Source organism: Xenopus laevis, chromosome 3L (genome assembly GCF_017654675.1).
Source record: "Xenopus laevis strain J_2021 chromosome 3L, Xenopus_laevis_v10.1, whole genome shotgun sequence".
Classification (NCBI taxonomy): Eukaryota; Metazoa; Chordata; class Amphibia; order Anura; family Pipidae; genus Xenopus; species Xenopus laevis.
The window spans coordinates 59583586-59609226 of record NC_054375.1 but is presented as its reverse complement, the minus strand read 5'-3'; the positions used below and the strand labels follow the sequence as shown (position 1 = coordinate 59609226).

Genomic DNA, 25641 nt, shown 5'->3' with positions numbered 1-25641 from the left:
AAGATTACTCTGTAATGTTGACATGGAACAACATATAGTGAAATCATGCATTGCAATACAAATTTAACGCCACCAGCAATGTTCACACGAAACAAGAACAGAAAAGGGCAAGTAGGATTTCCACATGAGGCTGCTTGCACTTGAGAACTAGGTTTTATTGAATAACAAATGGAATTTATTGTATGACTGTGAAAATAAATACCTGCTTCAAGAGTTGTGACAATCACCACACTACTTGATATTCCTTCAGTGTATGCTAAATAAGAGGTCCCAGTGAAGGCTGTAACTATTACAGAATAATTGGTAAATGGCTTCAGACCAGTGACTTCCAGGGTTTTACTTTCATTACTTAGCTTTATGAAAACTTTACTGTACTCTTCGCTTTTAACCTAGAAAATGAAAAGAAAAAAAAAACATGACAATGGAGTTCTCATTACAAGCATTGTTAAAATATAATGGATACTGTTGTAAACAGGGACCCATTTCTTTAATTGTTCTGTCATCAATGAAATATTATTGTTAGGTAAATGGTCTGAAATGTGTAATTTCCACTATAAGAATCTGACTGTATAAGCTGTTTCTCCCAAATCGGGGCACCAAGGCCCTGTGACTGGATTTATGCCTTTGCTGGCCATGAGCCGGCATTACATGTGCTCTGATTACTTGTTAATAAATCTTGTACCTTCTAGAACAGTGATCTCCAAAACATGGGACTGTCCCCCATTGGGGCTTGAATTTGTGAGAGAGTGAGGGCTCAGCTTGATGTCTGGTTAGAATGAGAGGTGGGGTGAATGGTCATTTGCCCTTTTACAAATAAGTTGAAATGTGGGCTGAATAAATATTCTTGAAACAATGACCTAAATCACCAATATGTTCCTATATCTGTATTCATTTTATGAGCTAAGGGGGCCCTGGCCAAATATTAGACATTTAAGTAGGGCTTGAGCTGAAACCATCTGACAACCACTGTTCTAGAATCTGCTCAGAGGTCGCAATAGTCAGGTTAGGTTATACTTAAAGAGTCATCAGACTTGTTGTACTTTGTGCTGTACAGGGTATTACATTTCAAACTTCTTTGATTGCTGTCAACATTTTATATAAGTTCTAAATACATATTACTTTGAATTACACACATAACATTTTTATCATTTACATATCAGTGTGATGTTATGTTTACCTATTTCACTAACACAAAAAAAAAAAAAACTTAAAAAGCCAGGGGTGGAAAAAAGTGTTAGAGGGAGACATGTCCAGGCACAACAATTGCTCTAAAACACATCTTTGAGTGTCCCGCATTGGAGATCCCTTGTATAATATTGTTTCAATGTGTACTTTTATAAGTAGATTAGGTAGGTATACAGTAGTTTTCCTTGGGGGAAGTGTGTATTAAATGCAGCTGCAAAGGTATTAGAATTGTGCATGTTTTTTTCTTGACAGATGTGCTGCTTTATCCCCACTGAGGGTCAGCATCCACTTAAGTTTCTGATGTACTAAACAGACGAGGCATGCTCTTGTGGGCCTGCAAGTGTTAAATTTACTCATGTTCTACTAACTAAAATAGTTCAGATAAAATTTCCAATAATTTCAGTTTTGACTTTCTTCTCGTCAAAGCTGTCATGCATTCCTCTCTATTAAATTCATCATGTAAAAGATACAAAATGAATTGGCATTCATCCACATATTAAATGAAAACAGTTTGTGTTAAGACAAAGCATTAATCCTGATTTATAGTTTCCTGTAAAAACTATAAACAAGTCCCTAAACCTCCTGACAAGAGTTTAGGTGCTAATAAGAAATGTAATGGTGAATGCCCTTGGAATCTGGAAATTCTTAAGAATATTGTTACCAAGAAACCAGCTCAGTCTTATTATTTGCCACAAAATCACATTATGAACCTTTCTCCAAAATATTTCTGTGGGATAATTTTTTTTAATTTATTAGAGAAACTGCTTTTTTGTTATTGGTGCAGCACACAGGATTATAGAATTCCATTGACTTATACATACATACATTATACATACTTTTTGCAGCATCAGGGTATAATAAATCTCCAAAAATTTAGTTTTTGCCCCAAAAAGCCCAACCAAAAATAATTGAGTTTTAGTAAGTAACCTCCTTAGTTTGTAACTGCTCATCTACTTCAAAGTGTCCTTTTATCACAACTTGAAAAAAAATCTGAAACCTAAGCACCTTTAATTAACTTTTGTTAAGAATAATTATTTAAATCATTATGAAATTGGCCTTTTGACCACACCATAAGATAAGTAACATTCTTATCCAAATTACTTTCTTTCAATCCACCTTAATCCCTATATTTGGCACACGATGAGGCAAGGCATGGTAATAGGGTATACTAGTTCATGCATTCTTATCAGGCTTTCTAACTATTCCTAATATTTGTTTCAATTTCTTATCTCACTAATTAGTGGGGCTCCTACTTTTTTCTTATCATTTTAGGTTTCGCGTGTCCTATTTTCTCACATTTAGTTTGCATTCTCTGGCTCAGGTTTTCTACTGCTTTTTTAAATAAAAGTCTTATCTCATCTTGACATCGAGATGAGCCATGTTTTTGTTACCTATTGTCACCTTCAAATCTACATAAAACTAGCTACTAGCTATGTTTATTCTTTTAGTATTTATACTCAACATCACTATAGTACATTGTTAAAGGGGTTGTTAACCTTTAAATTAATTGTAGTATGCTGTAGAGAGTTATATTCTGAGACAATTTGTAATTGGTCTTCATTTTTATTTATTTGTGTTTTTTATGTAGCTTTATATTCAGCAGCTCTCAAGTTTTCAACTTTGGCGATCTGATGTCTAGGGTCCAAATTACCATAGTAAACATGCATTGATTTGAATAAGAGACTGGAATATGAATAGGAGAGGGCAAGAATAGAAAGACGAATAATCAAAAGTAGCAATAACTATACATTTATAACCTTACAGAGCATTTTTTTTTTAGATGGGGTCAGTAAACTTCATTTAAAAAATGTAAAAAGTCAAAAGGCGGCAAATAATTCAAAAACTATAAAAAAAAAAAATAACTAAAAGAATTAAGGCCAAATGAAAAGTTTAGAATTAGCTATTCAATAACATACAGTTGGCGTTATTTATTAAATTTAGAGTTGTGTTTTATCAAAAATTAGAGGTTTTTTTTAGATAAACTAAAAAACAGTTTGTGGTAAGACCAAGCCCGAAGCTGCAAAAAGTCTGAATCAGAAAATACTCCAGCTAATCATGTCAAATTTGTGTAAAAGTCAATGGCAGAGGTCCTTTCATCATTTGAAGAAGTTTGTGCTAGAAAACTCGATACATTTTTTTACATTTTACATTTTTTTTATTTTTCCCCCGTTTGCATTTAATCACGGTTTTTACATTCAGATTTTTTCATAAATAAGCAAGCATTTGAGTTTGTTTAAATTGTGACTTTATTTGAGGTAGAAAAAAACCTCACAGACTCGACATATAATAAATAACCTAAAAGTTAACTTGAAGGTGAGGTGGACCACTACTTTAAAAGTACAGATATCATTTTATGCTTTATTTTTTATTTTATTGTTGTTGCTGTTGCTTACCGAGGATACATTGATCATAAATGAAGTAGGCCCATTGATGATTAAAGGTTCTTCCCAGCTGATATTGAGACTCTGTGATGTTGCTGTTATTGTTATGTTTTGTGGTGGTCCATCTGCAGCTACAAAAGATGTTACATTGACATTCAAACAACTGATTTTTTTTTTTAATTAAAAATAAAAGCACATTAACAAGCATTTTCATACTCTATATATATATATATATATATATATATATATATATATATATATATATATATATATATATATATATATATTATATATATAATGTATTTAAGCAGGAATGAAAGGTAATGAGAACATACATTATTACTAATATCAAAGGGGGAATATTAACAACACATTTTAAGCTATAATATAGTGAATAAAGTACCCCCTCTTGTAAAATATAAGGGTATTATAAGTTACCGAGGAGTTTCATGACCATATAAAAACACGAGGCCGAAGGCCGAGTGTTTTTATACAGGTCATGGAACTCCGAGGTAACTTCTAATATCCTCATATTTTACAACTGGGGGTACTTTATTTATTATAATACACAAATTTTAGTGAGTCATGTGACAGAAATGACATCACTACTCTCCGTTTATAACTGATGACATCACTACTCACCGTTTATAAGGATATAATTTACAGAATATTCATGGCTTTTGTGTATTATAAATGTATTATTAACGGTTTCACTTTCCTGACCCAATTTGAATAAGGTCATAGCCAAATAGGTACTTTTAAAAGTTATATATTTAACTGTAGGTTTGACTAAAATAAAAATCACAGATAAGGCATATGTAGTACCCAATAAAAAATCTATTTAATAAACTGTTTCAATTGGATCAATGAGATTTCTATAGATCTGCTGGATGTTTTTATATTTTCTCTTTAAAAAGAGATAATGTATAAGTGAATCAACTGATTAGTAGACAGTTAGCTATTAGGTTTCAGAACATTTCTCCTCTTTCATTTTGTGAACCTGTAGAGCCTTATACTCCAGCAATAAATGATTGTGGATTGTGTATCTAGCATAAGTATACAGTGTATGTAATATTACAAAAAGGCCACTTTCAATTTGGACTAAAATTGGCAATTATAAAAATTAATATTGAAAATAATTACATTATAAATCATGATTTTTATTAAATTACATATAGTATGTCTGCCAAGTTGAGTTGTTTGTAAGACAATAGGAGAAAACAATTTCACCTAACCTAGGTGGCATAAACCCCAATAGATTAATACTGCCAAGTATTAGTGATGGGCGAATCTGCGGCAAAAAATTTGCAAAATGTTTTTGATGCCGGCATCCAGTTTTTTTGACGCCAGTGAAAATGCGCCATTTTTTTGGACCCGGGCGAATTTTTGAGCCAGTTTCGCAACTTTATTCGTTGGCGGTGAATCGCGGGAATTTGCTCCTGCCGAATAAATTCGCCCATCACTACCAAGTATAATTTACTTACTAACACAATTAAATAAATTTCTATGCATACTTCTGCCTGGCAACAATGTGGCAGTATTGTGCATGCCTTACTATACCAAAGTGTACACAGTTGAGCTATACTTTGCAGTTATAGTATAGCAAGCAACAGAATGACATGTATCAGCTGTGCAACATTTGCTGGATTATAGCTCCCACAGTTACCCTGGAATTCTGAGAAAAACAGAAATCTGTGGGTAAAAAAAACATAGCAGACTGAAATGAAGTTTTATACTGTATTGTTAAACGAGCCCTTGTATGTCATATCATATGTGTATAGACGAATATAGGTTAAATGATGTGCACTTTCTTTTTTAAAAACAGAAAAAAGAAAGTCATTGTTGTGCCATGGATATAATACCAAGTTGAATGCTCTTGTTAAGATGGCCATTAAAATTCCATCCCCACCCCCTGCCAGCATATATTGTGTTTACTACATCTGAAGTGTGGCAACCAAATCAATAAAACCATACATGTTCCAATTATCCTATAATAATTAATCAGTATCAATAGAAAGTTTTCTTTTATGAGCTCAGGCATACTACATCTTTTATGATGCTGTGTTATAGTGTTTAGCTCTGCCACCTACATGCAACTACTGTAATTCAGTGTTTAAAAGCCTTTTACAGAATATCCTACTGAAAAAAACATATAAACATCATTGACTGCACACAGTGAATCCTTTCTACTCCTTTAACCAACAATGAATAAATAAAAGCACAAAACACTTCCAAAAACAGTAGATGAACTGTAGGTTGCACTAGAGAAATGCATCATGAGATAAAAGGAATTCTAAACTGTCAAATGAAATGTGCACTTTTAGCATTGTATTGCAACCTGTCACATACAATCTCTATTCAAGATAAATGCTAGGTGCTCCAAGAATAATGTTGTTGTAATGAAACAACTGCAACCGTAGACCACAAGTATATTGAAATAAAACTGGCAAACTCTGAAATATAAAACTGTTCTTCTAACTTTTAGGCCTAAGACATACCGTAGCTAATAAATATACTGAACACTTAAACAAATAATCTTTGCCTAACTCAGTAGCTATTTATGAATATCTCTATTTACTTTTGTAATTTTAACAAGGAATGAATATTGTTTCCCGTCACTCTCATAGTTTGCATTCTAAATCGGCACAAATATATAAAAAAAACCTGTAGTTTGCCAGATATGTTCCACTTGAACTGGCAAATATTAAAATGAATATATGGACTGCTTAGTGCATGGTCCTGCCAGATTTACATTCATTTTATCGGATGCTCGTGATTTATGGACAACAGTTGACCACATATTTGATTCATGCCATGTTATATTAAGTGATTCTACTTAGAATTGCTACCAAGCCATATTCCATCACATAGCACATTCTAATGTTGTTATAGGCATTACCATGTTACTAAATAGGTTTGCTATTATTTTGTGTATACTGTATAACAACAAACTTTTCCCAGCATTACTCTAGTACTATTTCTACATAAATCTTACATGCTGATTTATGTCTCTGTGTTAAAACGTTTAAAAAGTTATCTGTGTGAATCTTATAAATCATAACAATTTACTGACTATGGATGAGCCATCTCTCTTCTCTCATAATCCAATCATTTCCTCTTATAAGTACTTTGTCTTGCTTTTCACAGTAATGCATTTTCTGTAACTAACAACCATAATTTCCTGATTAACATGCTTCAATCCTTGCACGGGAATGTGGGTCTTATGGAGGTCAGGGTCATCTTTCCAATCCATCTGTGTCCTAATGCTAAGGTAGCTGTAAAGTGTGCTGGCTGAGTAAAGAATCTGGATAACTCATCATGAAGGTTATACGCTAAATCTCAACACAGGGAAGCAACTTGGTGATTACTCAACACAGGAGACTGGATTCAGTGACTTCCCAAGACTTTTTTTTGTAAGAGCCAGAGAAAACTTTCTATAGAGATTATTAACTTCTAGAGTCATACAGCAGGTTAATTTTCATTTCAAACATTCACATTGGAAAATAATTCAATAACCTACAGTATAAAAATATAAATATTGAAGTGAGGCATAAGAAATATTAGTGATTGTCTATAGATAGAGATGTGTAAAAAGTAGGGGAGCATGACACAGAATTAGGCTTTTTGGAAGGAAAAAAATTCTGTGTACCAAGGCAGCCCAACTTAAAGCCTCTAGAGCCCTAACTTGCCAGGTGTTATGCTCTTCCATAGTAAACAAGTGATGAGTCAATCCAAATGTCTGAATCACTAATGACCTCCCTTGTAGTTAAGAAATTAACATGTTTAAAGCATTGCCTGTTAGGGTGCCTGTCACCCAAAGATAGACAACCTTGTGTACATGTATATAAAGAGAAAAATGACAGTGATATAATATGCATTGAGTCTAACAATACAATATTTTGTTTTGATATATTGTATATATAGCAGCCACATAATAAGTTGAAACATTATTAACCTGTATAAAAAAAGGAGAACTACGGGGCTAAAATACTGCCAGGTTATTATTTGGGATTTTGTATCATTATATTTGAAGGGCAGAGGAGAACATTTGCCTGGTCTAATAAGCTGATTCCTGTTCATATGGAATAGATATAGTTAAATGTGTGTATTATTTAAAGAACTAGTTTACTACTTGTTAGTAAGATATAGAGAGACAATTAGGCAAAACAGTATGTAGATTGCACATTTCTTTCACTTAAGACCAGGTAATGTCTAAGTATAAATCCACGGAGAAGGAACACCATATCCGGCATTTGTGCTATCACTAATTTCAAGTCTATACCATCTGAATGTTTTCAATCCATATATAGTCTTTTCAAGAACAACCTCATCTTAAAATTAATAGAAATTCAGAAACATCTCAATGCACTTATGGTCGTCCCAGTCATTGCATTCACAAGCAAGATGTTGGACCATAGTTTTGTAGTTCATTAAATAGCCATTAACATTTGTTGGTCTATTCCATCTTAAAGCAACACTTCCAGACTCAACATTGAGAAAAGTAATACTTCTCGGAGCATTAGGCACTGAAACGAGACTTTAATGAGTTAATTGAACAGCTGTACTAAAAACATTCTTGTTGACAAGAACAAATCATTTTACATTGTTAAATTCAAATTTGAATTTAATCCACTAATACTAACTTTGTTCAATAAAATGACAAATGACACCACAAAATTAAAATGCAATGACATCCCACTGGATACAGTTTATATTTTTATTTCAAGACTGACTTTTAAGTAGCATTGTAGTATATTTGCTGAATAGAAAACTGGGCTATTTTATTACAATTGCATTTAGATTTCTTTGCCACAATTTGAGGAAAAGAATGGCAAAAAATAAGATTAAGTTAGCTACAAACAAAACAGTGTTATAGAAGTCATTAGAAATTGTTTCTCCAGGTGGCATCTAACCCCAGCAAGGCTAAATAAAATATACCCACAAAAGCATCACGGGTGCTGGAGATGCAACGATAAAGTTGGAAATCATTTACATATGTGGTTAACCTGCCCTAAACTGAAGGATTACTGGGAACAAATATTAGAAAGCGTAAAAATAATCACATCAGTCAAGGTACAGATGGAAGACCAAGTAACAATGCTACTAAATGTAAATTTGGAGAACCACAAGATACTAGATGATACACTTACCTTTTATCTTATTCAAGTAGCCAAATCCCTAATCCCAAAACATTGGAAATCCAAGGAACCGCCCTCATTTAACGAATGGATGAGATCAGTAGAAGAAATAAGACAGCTAGAGGAGTTAACGTATTTATATCATAGTAACAGTGTAACTTATTGGAAGATTTGGACCCCGTGGTACAGATTTAGGGAATCATTAGATCAAAATTGAAAAATAAGAGGAGAATAAAGTAGCAGTTAGCAAAAGAAAATATGTATGGAGAACATATACGGAACAAATGTCGAAGTGGTTATGAACAGTGGGATATATAACACACCACCTCCCCAACGCCCCCTTGTATTTATTTTCTGTACCCTTTCCCCCCCTTATTTTGTGTATTGTTTAATTTGTTCTTCTTTTCTTTTTGTATGAGAAAAAAATAAAGAAAGAAATTTAAAAAAAAAAAAGAAATTGTTTCTCCAGCATTCAAAAAATCTCCACTTTTATTTTATTCTCTATCATGCAAATAACAAAATTCCAATAATTGTAATATTAACCTATTTGATAATTTAAATATATATACAGAAAATGTGGTCATGGAGAACATTCCAAAATGTCCAAAAATTTAAGTTTGAGTAAATAGGACTTAAGGGGCAGTTTTTTCAGCTATCAATCAAATTTATCAACCTCTAACCATAATTTCTGGCTTTAAAATTGTTGAATTCTAGTTTCCAAAACTTCATAGTTTTCAAGATTTATTAAGTGCAGAAAACTCCAAAGGAAAAATGATGCATCTTAAAGCTAGCAAGTTCATGGGTAATTAATGGGAGTTGTATTTTTAAAATTCAAATTTAATTCACTTTTTCAATTTGAGTTTTTCAGATAAATTCAAAATTCAAAAACTCATTGAAAATTAGAATGTGATTTCACTTAATTCACTTTGTTTTCATGCTTTTTAATCAATCATGTTTTCTAGTTGGAACCCAAAAGTTTGATATCTTGTTCAAATTGATAAACTGTATATGTAGAATGTGGCACCACTCAGCATCAGGTTTGAGATATTATCCTGCCGTGAAATAATAAAGGCCTTTAACCAAATTAAGGAGTGCTGTTCTACAAGGTGATATACAGTATCATATTGGAGGCAGTGCACCCTGGTGTGAAATAAGGAGATAAAATGAATGCAGTTTAATTGCATTTTAACAGAATGGTACAAACATAAAGGGGGTTATTTATTAAAATCCAAATGTTAAAATATCAAAACAAACTTTAATTTTTGTAGAGGAAAAAAACTAGAATTTTTCTAGATTTTTTTTTACCCCAATGCTGCAAAAAGCCTGAATCCAAAAATCCGCTATGTCATACCTGTCGAGGTCCTGTATAAGTCTATGGGAGAGGCACCTATCTCAATTTAAAGTTTTCGTGGCCTGCACTGGGTTTAACCCAAAAATCTGACTTTTTTAGGGTTTTCGGGCAAAAACTCTTTTATTAAATAAGCTAAAATCGGACATAAATAAATTATGAGATAAATTTGGATTTTAGGAAATAACCGTTTACTGGTTATTAGATTTTATGGAATGGAACATGAGTGTGGGTTCAGTGTGAGGATAAACCAACTTAGATTGTAAGCTCTTTAGGACAGGCAACTCCTTTGCCATGTGTCTCTAAACATGTGACACTTAATTCTGTTGTACTTTTACTGTATTTGTAATAAGCTCAGATGTCTGTTCACACTTCTGTGCTTACTAAAAAATAATTTGAACACATTGAACATATTCTACAAACACTGTTTCAGAGTGCCTCATGTAATAAGTATTTTCATAGCTCTACCGAAGGTCATTCAGATAAAAAAAAATCCAGCACTTTTATCAGAAAATGAACTGATGAGTAGATAGAAGGAAAGAATACTTCAAAGCATATTAGTGGTCTGTCAAATGCTGGCTTTAACAGACCAATAGTGACCTTCAAAGATACCGTCTTCTCATTTGATTAAATGTATGCTAAACCAGCCAATTCTAAGACAAATGTACTATTGGGTTACAGATATAAACAGGATTACTATTACGTTAGCATGAAGAATCACATTTCCATTCTTTGAGAATGACTAGAAAAAGCCTTCATCAGACCTTCCAAGCACAGCTGGTATTAATTTAGACACATCACTCCACGTATCCTATGCATGTTTTGCAGCCTGTTCTTATTAACTGAAGTTGAGCCCAATAAGATAAAGTGATCACTGTCTACACATATCTTAAAATTATTTAATAGATGCTTTATATTTATATCCACTACTCTAAATTTAATGTTAAGATCATCATAGATATAACATCTTTCTTTGTGGATGCTAATATGGGAAACATGTGTATGCAGTTCTCTGCAAAGAGCTAAAGCTTGCCCCACAAATGTGAAAAAATTTTAGATGTGAAGATCTTTATTTGTTATAGATTTTGAAAAATGAGTCTGCTTATTATGCCTCATTCCATCCTGAAACTGAAAATATTACCAGGTCTTTGGGAATACTGACCAAAAACAGACTGGCACAAAGGCATAAATATTTTTGTAATTCAGATTTCATTTCTTATTTTTATCATTACATATTTTTGTATTGAATGTATTAAAAATCTCTAGATCTGACTTCCAACCTGTTCCATGGTTGCTAGGGCAATTAAGCCCTAGTGACTAGATTGTAGTGAAAATACCAAGACTAATCATAAATTAACTTTATATTATTGATACATGACATCTACAAGTGAGCACAATGCAAGAGTCCAACAGCATATAGCAAATAAGCAATAAAACATACAAAGTGACTCATTTCAGACAATTAATATTGCAAAATCACCACAGCAAATTATATAAGAAAATGTGATAAGCAATGTAAAGGCATAAAAAAACATACCAAAAGGCAATGTCTTCCCCCTGTCTGCATACCTCATGTAAGCCACTCCCTCCTGACACATTTCGCGCCATTGAGCACTTCATCGGCTGTGGTGCAATTGCTGTGGTCATTTTGCACAAATAAATGTCTGAAATTCACTTTGCATGTTTAATGATTATTTGCTATAAAATTCCAAGACTACACTTTCCACAACAAAACAATAAGGGGCACATTTATCAAGGGTCGAAATGAAAATTCAAATTTAAAAAATTCTAATTTCTAGCTAATTTTTGTGTACTTCGACTAGGGAATAGTCCAAATTTGAAAGAAATTTGAAAGAAATTAGAAAATTCGAATTTCAAAATTTATCATGTACTGTCTCTTAAAAAATTCAACTTTGACCATCACAATCTAAAACCTGCCGAATTGCTGTTTTAGCCTATGGTGGACCTCCTAGAACCTCATCTGGGAGCCTCCACAAACTTTTTCTTGATTGTGTGGTTCCCCATAACTTTTGATTGTAGCTCATGGATACAAAAGGTTGGATGACCAATAAATCAGCACAGTTACATATATTTGCATACATAGTATCTTGTTTACTGCCATGTATACAAAGCTGATATTCATATTTCAGAACATAGGTCTGCTACATTGTTACAAATTTTGAATTAAAGAATAGGTTTATACTTTGTGAAAATTGTGGAAATGTAAGGCTAAACACTGTGTAGTAAGACAGTGAAGCTAATCTAATTTCACCTTTTGTCAAAACTGAATGCATTGTCAGTGACTCAGAGCTGGCACAGTACCCATGACTAATGAAAGACCACAATTAATAAGAAACTGACAACAGATACAAAACTGTGTATATGCCAAAGTATGAATGTGTAATCGTTGCTAACATGCAAAGAGAACAACTTGAGAAGGAAAATCTTACTCAATTCTGAATGAAATGCAAGTACAAATAATACAGAATATCAAGGGGCACATTTACTAAGCTCGAGTGAAAGATTCGAAGTAAAACAACTTCGAATTACGAAGTTTTTTTTTGGGTACTTCGACCTTCGACTATGACTCAAATGATTCGAACTAAAAATCGTTCAACTATTTGACCATTTGATAGTCGAAGTACTGTCTCTTTAAAAAAAACTTTGACTACCTACTTCGGCACTTTAAAAGTACTGAGCATCAATGTTAGCCTATGGGGACCTTCCCCATAAACTTTCTAAGCTTTTTTTGATCGAATGAAAATCCTTCGATCGATGGATTAAAATCCTTAGAATCGTTTGATTAATTTTTCCTTCGATCGTTCGATCGAAGTATCTGCGGTAAATCCTTCTACTTCGATATCCGAAGTCGAAGTATTTTACTTCGATGGACGAATATCGAGGGTTAATTAACCCTCTATATTCGACCCTTAGTAAATGTGCCAACACATATAGCAACAAGTTTATGCATATAAAGGGTATAGAATATTCATCAGCATTGTTTTAATAACAGCCTATATTGCATTGCTGTATGAACACAGTACAGTATATAGCTAATATGTAAACTGGACCCTCTTTACCGCTTGTTTTCATCAAATATGTGTATGTCGTATGCAGGATCTGTGTATATACCCCATAAAATATGTTGGGGCTTTATAAACATGTTATTATAATAATATAATTTTGAAACCCCCAAATATAAAATTTCCATAATGGAAAAAAATATTAATTCTAAGCAACTGTCAAATATACATTGTAAAGAAACAGTAGTCATCTCTCCTTCAGCCTAGGATCCAGGTCCCACAGTTCATGTTGTGTGATTAGGAGGCTAGAAGAAGGAGGCTAATCACAGAAGCATGCAAGCATTGATTGCTGCCTTTAGCTGGAGTTATTTTTGTGCCATAGAAATGCACATGGGAATGTACATAAAAACATCCAAGCTGCTGTATATGTTGGGAACTTATACCACAAACCATTTGATCCAGTGGATACAGTCACTTGTAATTAAAGGGATTTTTCACCTTTAAATTAACTTTTACTATGATGTAGAGAGTGATATTATGAGACAATTTACAATTGGTGTTCATTTTTTTATTATTGTGGTTTTTTCAGTTATTTTGTTTTTTTAGTTTTTTATTCAGCAGCTCTCCAGTTTGCTATTTCAGCAATCTGGTTGCTAGGGTACAAATTATCCTAGTAACCATGCACTGATTTGAAATAGAGACTGGAATATGAATTGGAGATGCCTGAATAGAATGATAAGTAGCAATAACAAAACATTTGTAGCCTTACAGAGCATTGTTTTTTTTAGATGGGGTCAGTGACCACCATTTGAAAGCTGGAAAGGGTCAGAAAATAATTAAAACTATAAAAAATAAATAATGAAGCCCAATTGAAAAGTTGCTTAGAATTGGCAATTCTATAACACACAAAAAGTTAACTTAAAGGTGAGCCATCCCTTTAAATATGTAAAAAATTTAAACAGTAATGGCTACATTTAATAGATGCATTAAACTTGACGATGTTTAAAGATAAAATTAATACATTTTGTATTTTGCAAATCTAATTCCAGTGCAGCAATGTAAAGGAAATTGTGCATACCTGAAATAATTCAGGGAGGCCTATTATAAAACTGTGAGAAGGATGAGTTAATCTATTGTCTACTGCAGACCTTAAAACAATATGTCTCTTTGCATTTTTTTTTTAATCTGACAAAATTTGTACATTTATGTACCACAATTTTAAAAAAGCACAAGACTAAACTTTAAAAGTAAAAAAAGAGAAAATAACCTTACCTTCTTCAGATTTTGTAGTAACATTGCATTCCTGTTCTTGTCCTTTACCAGCAGCATTAACAGCATAGATTTTAAAAGAGTATGTTGTATTGGAGAGCAATTCTCTAAAAGTGTACACTTGATCTTCAGATGTTACCATTACGGTGTTGTCATTAGATGTTATGTTATAATGACTGATCATTCCATTCTGTTGTAAAGGGGGGTCCCACCGAATCAAAACTGATTGATAACTAGTTGCAATGCATATGATGTTCTGGACAATTCCTGGAACTTAAATTGAACATTAATAGTTAATCATTTGTATGGCATAGCAAACAAAGCAAAAAAAAAATACTATCAACTTTTAATATACCCTTTTTGGCACTTTAAATTAGGTTACTGTCAGCCTTTTTTTAAATATTTTTTATGAACTCTCCCAGCCTTGTGACGATACATTGGCTTTTGATTGGATTTTTATTGATCGAATGAGCTCTGAGCATTCTTGCTTTCTATTGAGAAGAGGACTCTATGGGGGTTATTTACTAAAACTCAAATTTATCTGATCTTTATTTAACCAAGCTCAACCAAACTATTATCCCAGTATTTAGCAATAAAATAACTTGGAAAAATTGGGTTGGGAAAAAAATTGATATCAATAAAAATTTATAAAATTGAGTGAAAACTCAAATCATAAGAATTTTACAGATTTTTCTGGAATTTTTCGGATTATCGGATGAAACACAACGAAACCAACTTTAAACTGTATAAGGGACATCTGCCATTAACTTGTACATGACCTCAGATCCAGACGCTTCGGGGTATAATAACTCTGGAAAAATGTGCGTTTTTTTCCCTCTTTTTTGCCCAGAAAAAAAATCGAGGTCTAGTAAATAACCCCCATAATGTTTACAGTTTTACAGTATTTTACTATTGCATAAATTATATGTAATGGATTTATTTTATAAATATACTGTGAAGAACATGAAGGGAAGCTTACCAGATTCCATTGTTGTGAAACTGATATTGTTGCTAAACTGATTCCCATTACCAAATTTTGTGAAAGCTGAAACACTGGCAAAATATGTCTTAAAAGGTTCCAGAGCAGTGAGTTGCCCTTCGGTTTGCTTGCCTGTTAAGTTCTATTAAAAGAAAAATACATGTAAATGTTTTATAGTTCACTGTGCACCATAATGAGACAATTAACTAGTCTTGCAGAAATAAAACCAAGACACTGGATAAAAACACATTCCAACAGAATACAGAAAATTTTTTGAAAAGTACATATTCTTTCATTTATGCATAGCAAAGCAATTATTGATACTTATTTTTGCCATTGTGTAGAGATACATCTGAAAACGAAAGTGGGGTGGCAGTATGACATTTACATTTAAAAAAACACACAATTCTATTTTCTTTTTAGCCCAAAAAACCTCGACCAGATAAAATCGAGGTTTAGTAAATAACCCCCATAATATTTTATATAGAAACTACTTAGCAACACAAGTTTCAACTGACTATGGGAAGGACTTCCACAAATAATAATCAATAAACCACAAACATTTATTTCCTTTGCTCTTACTTATCCTGCACTATATGTTCTGTTCCTCTACACTCGACAAAGCCATACTGTGCAGGTGAAAGCAAAAACCACAGGTGTAAAATATGGTGTTAAAATTCCACTGACACAAGGGGACATGGGTCATTTTTGTTTCACTGCTGCCAGCACTAGCTCATATTGTTGGGGAGAAAAGATGTAAAAACCTAGATAAGGTACAGAAACTGAAATAATTTACTTTTTACTCCTTCTGGAGAGCCCAGTAGTAACAGGATCACTAAAACCCTATGCTTAATGCTTCCTATGGGCAAGCATATAGTGTTTAGTGCCCACCTGCTCATCTAGGAAGCAAGTGAGGGGCCATTCCACAGGATCCCCTATGCCACGCACTATTTGGCCAATTTAGCAATGCAGATAGTTTAATCTTAGGGCTCAAATCACACTGTTTTTGCACTGTGAATTTTGTCCATTGCATAATAAATTAACCCTAGTGCCACTATGGCTACCATCAGTGGGGTACTGCAGTTATGCAGTTAGAGGCCACGTGGCAGAGGGGACCCCATAAGATATAAAGGTGTCAAGCAGCAGTCCATGAAAGAGGCAGGGTTTGTGGCAGATTGGACAATGTGGGTCTATTGTGGGCCGGACTTCAGCATAATGGGGTGGGTCAGGGGTGTATTCATGCATGCAAGGGCCATTTTTGTTCATTGGGATCCATTCTACTTGTTGGCACAATATGAATCATATTTGTGTTGGGCACAGTGGTAAAAACCGCAGGCGGTAAAAACAGGGCTGGCTGTCCCTGCTTATGCTCTACTCTGCACCTCACACAAGATTTCTTTCTTTCTTGAGGTGCAGAGTGCAGCCAGCCTAATTAAAGAAATGCTCTTTGCATGAGAATGTTCTTGTGCCCCTTAGTGATCTTGCACTTCTTTCCCAGACATATGTAAAATAATCACTTTGTTCGATTTTGACCATACCGCCCAAATGTCTGAACATGTATGCCATGTTAGGGTGGTTAGGATCTGATTTAAATAAATTGTCCTATATGAAAACTGCATCTTCTGATGCATCATTTTAATAATTTGAACCATATTACCAAATGAACAGAAAAATGTAATATGTCCGTGCACATGTATGACCACCTTTATGATATTCATCCATTTGGCCAGTTGGCCCAACACTAAGGGGCACATTTATCAAAATGTGAGACTAGAGTTTACCATAGAAAAAATCACCCACTTTCTATTCATATATATGAGATTTTTAGAAGTGTTTTTATCAATGGATGAAAGGCAGAGTTCACCTTTTGATAAAATTCCCAAAGGAATGAACAGAAAGTGGGTGAATTTTTCTGTGGTAAACTCTAATCTCACATTTTGATAAATCTGCCCTTTATATACTGTTGAAGATCAGCCAGAGTTTGACCACTTTTATGCTAGTAGTTAATGTTATTAACAAGATAACTGCAAACATTAATCCACTTGAAATTCCTAGACCATATTCACATTAAGCACTGAGAACTCAGAAGGTTTTTAGTAAAGCATTACCTGATAAAACTCTAATTCGCTGCCATTTTCCACAATTTTGAAACTGTACACAAGCACAATCCCATTAGGCTTTGGGCTTGGGCTCCAGTGTAACCATGCAGTACTATCGCTGGCATTGATAAAAGTCAAGTTCTGTGGAGGCATTGAAGGCTCTACAATAAAAAGACAGATTGTGTAATTTATATTTAATAAACAAGCACAAGCTGAATGTTTGTAGCTAATATAAAGCTTGGATTAGTCCCTAGGTAGAAAATACTAAGAATGGGCTTGTAGCTTGTGAGACTGCCTTCTATTTCAGATTTGTCACAGATCTCTGACATAGTGCTGTAAAGAGAGTGTTAAAAAGTTCCAAAACCATAGTAATATTATGTAGTTCACACTAACAAATAACTAAAAATGTATACAGTATCTTCTACAGCTTATCACAGTCAAGGTCTTTGTGTAGCCATACACTTTCAACATGAAACATTGATGATGTTCCATGTGTTTTTACCACATTCTGTGTCTGCAATAAATGACTATACAATAAATCTGACTTTGTTTGTCACGGTTATATTAGATTTTTTTTTTTTAAATATACAAATCCATACATCTACTGCAGTTAGGTCACTTGGATAGAAACATTGCATCATATTTAAAACACACTATATAATGTTTTTTTGCAATTTTGTCAGCAAAGATTACACATTTTCTGAATCATTATTACATTTGTGTAGAGGTATACTGGTATTGAGTTTACTGGGAATCAAAGACAAAAAGATCAGGGGATAACATTACTGTGTTGAAGAACCCTTAGGGTATTTGGTTCCATTTTGGCTGTGTGAATTAAAAATATTATAGTTTGATATTGTCTTCCTTTGTTTAGCTCTTTTTTTAACCAGTTGACATCAGTGCAAATTTTGAATCATAATTATGTCCAGGCTTACCGCGAAATTTAACTAAAATTGTTGAATTTAGTAGAGGTATTTAACAGACATGATCAAATTCAATGAGTATCAAATAAAATGCAGAACTGAATGTAACTTGACATTTCAAGTCTGGTATGATAGTTATGTTGCATTCAATTGAATAACTGGACTATGTATTCCATGAAGAAGACACTGTTATAAGATTCCATACAAACTATAGCTTGCTGCTACTGTGATATATTTGAAATATGATTCACGGATATCAACTAACAACATTATTCTTTGTAATTCTAGAAAAGCATCAGTATGCATCAGTATGAAATACTTTTCAGATTACCTGCTTCATTGGTCTGAAAGGCAAACTGATTTGAAGGCCCTGTTCCCTTAATAGTTGTTGCAGCAATAGACACAATAAATTGGGTATAAGGTGTTAGATCTTCTAAAGGGATAAAAGTATCAGAAGTAGACAATGTGTGGTTTCCCTGCAGTCCATAAAGTTCCAAAGAATAATTAGTTATAATGCCATTTGGCTTCAGTGGAGGATCCCAGGTTAAGAAACATGACGCAGATGTTTGGTTAATGCAGCCATTTATAACTGGACCAGATTCTGGAACTAGGAATAAAACAAGAATATAATAAAAAACTGGATAATAAAAAAACTGGAAAAACATTAGTTGTTGAATGCAGGATGTCTTGTGTAAAATATAAAGTCCAAGAACTGCAGCAGACTGAACAAGTAATGATATTGCTTAAAGTAGTTTAACAGCTCGAAAAGAATTTAAATTAAATTTAAATTAAATTAAAAAAACATCTAACATAAAGTTTCTTATTTTTACTATTAACAAGAAATTACAAGAGTTACAAATAGGGGTTATATGCAGTGAGAAGACATAGCTAAAAAATAAGACAAAGATGAATGAATCTGTCCTGTTTCGCTTAGCCGAAAAATTAGATAAACTCTGGATTAAATCGCGAAATGGTGAAAAATATGCGAAATGCATTGAAGTCAATGGGTGTCAAAAATAATATTGACACACAAAAAATTTTGTGACTTTTTTGTGTGACTTTTTTGTCAAAATACATTAAAGTCAATGCGCATCAAAATGATTTTGTCGCACAATTTTTATGCACACGAAAATATTTACACACGCCACTATTTTGTCCAAATGCATTAAACTTTTTTGTTGCAGGGAATTTTTCCGCTGCAAACTTGTGCAGTGGTTTCATGAAAAAATTTGCAGGTGGCGAAGTGCGGAAATTCACAGTGAATCCATGCCTGGCAAATAGATTCGCCCATCACTAAAGACAAACAGTTGAAACTGTCTTAGGTAAGAGAGAACTGAAGAAAAGAGAATGGATACAGGATTAAACCTGGATATTAAACATTTTCAAAAAAACGTAACTATAAGATGATGAGCAAAGAACAATTTAATAAAAGACAAGAATATCAGGAAATCAACAAAATAACGAAGAAAGCTGCTAGGAATGATTCAAGAATTCTGCACAACAAGAGATTGCTGCAAGATCAGGAAGTTGTGTGAATTATACTCCATCACCAAGAAGTTAAGAAAAGACAATCAAACCAGGCCCAAATGATAAGCCTAAAATAGGCTAACTTCTAATAACTGAGGAAGAACAACGTGAATGATGGAAAAAGGATATGCTGAGAAGGACAGATGGCCTGCACATGCCTGATGAAGATGTCAAAAGACAGTAAATGTTGCTGATCAACTGCAAAACTGGCAATTGAGTACTGTTACAACAAAAAAAACACCAGCCAAAATAATAGCTGAGACCCATGGTCGGTGCTCCTATTTACTGAGCACTGCACCAGCCCTGGATATGATGGCAGTAATGTTGCGTTGTCAGGAACTCCCTTGTTCAGAAACAGGGCCCTGCTGCTGACCACTGCTTTTCCATGTTGAAGCACCACAGAAGGCATTGTGGTTGTAGCCTGTCATGTGTATGGATGCCTTGTCCCCCTGTTAGTATTTCTCGGCCCATGCCCATGATCCAGCTGCAGGCAGTAGTCCAATTAAGGGGCTATTTAAGCCTGCCTCTCCCTAGCACCTGGGCAGGATCATTTTCTCTCCTGCTTGTCCAAGATATGCAAGCATCCTGTTCTTGAGACCGAGAATTTCTGTTCCTGAGAATCCTGTCTAAGTATCCTGTCCTGAGAATCCTGCTTCCCAGCAATCAGTACCTGCTCCAGGGCCTGTTCCTCTGCAATAGATACATCTGGTACCAGCTCTCCAGAGAATTTGTCCCTTGCCAGCGTTTCCCCGGCTTGACCTCATGTTGATCCTTCAGCAACTTGGCCCAAAGCAATCATCTCATCCAGTGTCTGCACCCCAACAGCTGCATCATCCTGTTCCAGTGTCGGCTCAACAGCAGCTGAATCTGTCTGTTTCAGTACAAGTTCCCCGACAGCTGGCTTGTCCTGTTTGCCCTGACTCTCTGCCTGTTCTGTAGATTTTGTCTGATTCTGCCTTTCCAGACCTCACCTGTGCCTGTATTTGGACTTGCTTCTGTCTGCACCATATTCACACTTATGCAGAGGTCTATGTGCATGTTCAGTTTTCTTTTTTTATTCAATTCTTGTTAAACTTACAGTTGTATCAATCCTACATATGTTTGTGAGTGATTACACAGCATGTAGGCTCCTCCCAAAGAGTTTAAACAAATTTTCTGACAGATATTAACCATTTTCTTCTCTCTTCCCCAAGGATCCCTTCCAGCTGAGGTGCATTGTGTGCATGTGCAGTAGAATGAAAAGCTAAACTCAAGAATACAAATATGGTATTTTGCTTTACAGTACATGTACAAGCCCAGGGTCATAGAGAGGACCAAAGAAGAGTAAGAAAATGGTGATGTGGCACTACTACAGAGGTAGCTGGTTTGGGGCAATGTCCAGTGAACAGCCCAGGGTCTCAGGTTAGCATTTATAATCCCTGGGGGCACCTTCCAAAACTCCATTCGCACTCTATTGACATCTAGCTAGTATTAGACATAGTGGAATATGGAAAGCTCTAATGCAAAAAGGAGTTCAGGAAAAACTTATAACTATGTAGTTAAAGAGCTGTTCAGCAATGCCACAAATACCATGCAGCAACCCCTTTTGGCTTAAAATTAGGCTGAAACAAAGTTCTGTATTCTTGCCACTGTTCTTTAACATGCTGATAGGCACAGTTATGGTGAAAGTGAGTAAAGGGGTGGCCTTTGGCATACAGTAGAGTTTCCTCCCTGAACTGGACTATGCCGGTGACATCTGTTTCTTATCACATAATTATGAACATATAGATAACGCTTGTCAAAAAACTTGCAAAACAAAATCAATGAGTCTCAACACAGAGAGTCGCAACCATTGAAGGGGAGAATATCAAGGAGGTAAAACAATCTAGGAAGTGAGATATGCACAGAAGGAGGAGCTTGTAAAGATATAACTAGCAGAATACACAAAGCACAAAAAGTTGTGTTGTTCATAAAGACAAAACTAAGACCATAGAACAATAATATGAAGTCTGTATTACTCTACATTTGTGAAAAATGGAAGATGACAGCAAACTTAGCTGCAAAATGTTTTTGCTGTTGATACTAAATTGTACAAAAGTATAAATTCCATGCAGGGTTTTGCCAATTTGATTAAATTGGAGAACTGGGAAGCAAAATGATAATGAGGTTCAATGTTGAAAAATGCAACTTTAACATAAATGCTAGATATAAACCAAACGGAAGTATGTATGAGGCCTTCTTAATTTAGAAGGATTTTATATTAATAAAGTATGTTTAATTAAATAAATCCTTATGATATTTGAAATAGGCTGTTTACATAAATGCAAGCCAGAATAGCTATGCGAATAGGCCTTAATTGTTGGTAGCATAGAGTTCTCCAGAGTAAAATATCACTTTTTGCTTATTTTTAAAATAAGCATCTTCAGCAGTAATAGGTAAAGGGGTTGTTAATGGCAGGGTAAAGCTTTAAGTGGAGAAGAAACAGTACTGTATAGTTAAGATATTAAAGAAGAATTCTGTAAATTTGTGTATAACCAGTTAGTTAAATTATATAAAACTGGGAATGATATTAAAGTTGTTAATGGGAAACAATATGCGTAATGCAAACAAATGTTTCTCTACACAATAAGTAATAAGTATTAAATATGGGTTTTGTGAACACCAAACCAAATACCCTATCTGCCAGTGAACAGATTTTTTTTTATACTTTATTCCTTTGCAGTGTGTATGTAATAAAACTTCTTTTAAAAAGTCCTAGTAAAATAAAGTATAGAAAAAAAGGTATACTGTGCTAGTAATATTACACCACCTTCAAGCAGGTCTAAAAACATGCATTTTGTGCAGTTAACATTTGCAATTTATGCCTAATGAGACTACCAATAGATAACTTTTAAGATGATGTTTAAGAAACGATTTACAATTTATACATACAAAGATCAAAAAATATGAAATGAAATATATTTGGTGCTTGCCAGCATTGTCAGAAATCCATTCATCAACAAGAAACACCATGATGGAACCTACTTTTTATATTAGATGCCACCACTAAGCACAAAAGTGTGTGAATGTGTTTTATTGAACTTGCCAATATGCTGTTCACACCTCTTAATATGAACGATGTACAAACACATTATGCAGGGGAGCAAAGGAGTCTTGTTCTTTAAACTTGCCATTGACCAGCATAAATTACACAGAATTCTATGACCATCATACTCCCAAGGGCTAAATTCTGGTGCCTGTGAAGTTGCACACAGTTGAAGAAAGTCTAAATATATGCTGATCTCCTAACTGAATCTCAAACATTTTTGTAGTAATCGTACTACTCAATGGCTCATGTGCCTGAAAGATTTCTGCTGCAAATATCCTTCCCAATTTTGAGCTGGCACAAAGGTAGATGTAATTTTTGGAAAAATAATACTACAATATGGGAAACATAGACTGCTGCTAATTTGCACTTTGCTTTGCTAGATAATTAGGCTTCTTGTATATATAATATCATAATGAAACAGAGTAGTGTTTAGAGCAGAAACATTTTTCATTAAAGTTGCATAATATTGACCTACTGTAAGTGCAACTGTGAAATAATTACTGTTTATTTACCATCCTCATCAGTATTAACATCAATCTTTTCACTTGTTTGATTGCCATCTCCAAATACTGTGCTAGCAGTAATCCAGAATTTGTAGGTGCTAAATTTAGCCAAACCACCAACAATCGCCCATTGCTGTTCATTATCAGAAGAGTAAATAATTTCCTCAGACGTAAAGTTCTAAAAAAAAACATAGTGCAATGAATAACAGAAATGACACAAAACAGTAACAAGGCAACTTTATTAATCATCAGACCCTTTAGTCTACTAAGCAAAGAGTGTAGGTCCATGCAAGTACTATTTACTGTATTATCACAATAAGCAATAAAATGTCTTGTCTGACATTACCCTTATACTATTCTACAACAAATTGTAAGGGCTTACCCTGGCGGTCTAGCGGTGACTATGGCCCGCCTTGGGGACGTCAGGTGGGGACACCTGCCTAATCCTTTCAGTTCCTGTGCCGGCTTCACTATGGCGCGCATGGCCGTGCACTCCAGTAGCGAAAAATTCAAATATTTAAACATATTGCCCGTTTGTTTGGTTCATCTCTGATAGTTCCTGGGTGCTTTTCTGATATCTGTTTCCTGTTTTTGACCCCTGCCTGCCTGATTAATCTGAATCCTGTGATCCTGACCTTGGCTTGTTACCTGCCTATTCTGAAATCCATAATCCGACCCGTGCCTGTTTGACTCTCCTGATTGATCTTCTGGTTTTGACCCTTGCCTGTCCAACTTTGCTTGTATCCTGCCCGCACTGACCCGGCCTGATTTGACTACACTTTTGTCTGTTCCTTGAACTGTGACCTTCTGCCCCAAAATACTTTGCTAACAATCTTGTCCCTCTACTTGTCCAGAACCCTTAGCTTTAAAGGCGGAAGCAAGAGCCGAGACCAGGGAGCCTAGCATTGGTTCTGGATTTTGGATACCGATTTTGACACAAAACGACTTTTTGAATATTAAGATATATATATCACTTGCTTACTTTAAAGTAGGTGTCAGTCATATTTCTGTAGTACACTAAATAGTATTGGATAATTCCATTGGGTTTGGAAGGTGGTGTCCAGAAAACCATTATTGAATCAGAAGTAATATTCTTGTATGAAACATTGCTTGGAGGGTCACTTGGAGCTTAAAAAAAAGAAAACAAAAACAATCAAATGTGATGCTTCATGGTTATAGTTAATTATGTTCAAATCAGGGAAATATAAAATATTATTAAAAATGTAATTATCTATTCTGTTGTATAGTGCCATCCTACCTCCCTCTGATGTCCTAAATTGAATGGTAACACTTTTTATGTTTCCATCCCCAAATCGGGTACTTGTTGTTACATATGCATTATATTCATTGTTTGTTTCCAAGTTTTCCAGCTCAGCGAAAGTCTTCTCCACAGTTATTGTGTTGTTTGATATATCATTCCTAGAAAAGTGAGAGTTGTATTTATTTGGAATGCAATAATATATGAATTATTGAGAGATTTGACTTGGGCTTTTGAAGCGTGAATCAGATAAAAATATGCACAACTTATTACATTTATTTTTAAGGCACAAAAAAATTTGGGGGCCCAGTATATCACAAATTATCTAGACTCTAAGGGGGTTATTTACTAGCAATCGCAATTCCAATTTTTCCACTAATTTGTGGTTTTCTCATTTGTTTTAAAATCTCTAAAAGAGGATATCTTGTTCTTTTTCCGCTAGGAAATGTTTTTGCATGGAGTTCACTGTAATTTCCCGTTCGTACTTTTTTATTCAGATTTTATAATAAATCTCACGACATTAGTAGTTTTATAGTTTGTGAGTTTAGTCATGGTTCAAAAAAACCATGAAAATGAGACTGTTGATACATAGGTCCCCATATATAACATTTATATGTAAATAAAAACTTCCAACTATCATTTTTCTGCTCAAAAAAGGTTTTTCCCTGAATTGCAGAGCTCATAAATAGAAATCAAACTATAAAGAAACAACAGAAGGCAATATTGAAACAAAAATTAAAGATTGAACCCAAAGAATTAAAATTCTTTATGCAATATACCTCATTAACACTTGTCAGTTATAACAAATACACTCCCTTTCTTTAGAGTCTAACAATGATAAGTTAGCAAACATTAAACCATTTGTTATGGGGCTGCCCAATTTGAAGCTTGAACGCCATTTGGAATAAGATTTGGGAAGAGAATTTGCTCTTTTTGATGAC

At 34.2% G+C, this 25641-nt stretch overlaps 1 protein-coding gene across 1 annotated transcript in view; it reads right to left on the bottom strand.

The window, feature by feature from the left end:
* The window catches only part of LOC108710247 (phosphatidylinositol phosphatase PTPRQ-like), a 118983-nt gene that overhangs the window by 42858 nt on the left and 50484 nt on the right, over nucleotides 1–25641 (bottom strand). The window contains exons 17-25 of the mRNA XM_041586283.1: nucleotides 24701–24861; nucleotides 24425–24570; nucleotides 23452–23620; nucleotides 18677–18952; nucleotides 17432–17583; nucleotides 15324–15465; nucleotides 14348–14617; nucleotides 3579–3697; nucleotides 203–389 (exon numbers count right to left, since the gene is read on the bottom strand). Coding sequence (XP_041442217.1) covers nucleotides 203–389; nucleotides 3579–3697; nucleotides 14348–14617; nucleotides 15324–15465; nucleotides 17432–17583; nucleotides 18677–18952; nucleotides 23452–23620; nucleotides 24425–24570; nucleotides 24701–24861 — 1622 coding nt within the window. The remainder of the gene's footprint in view (nucleotides 1–202; nucleotides 390–3578; nucleotides 3698–14347; nucleotides 14618–15323; nucleotides 15466–17431; nucleotides 17584–18676; nucleotides 18953–23451; nucleotides 23621–24424; nucleotides 24571–24700; nucleotides 24862–25641) is intronic.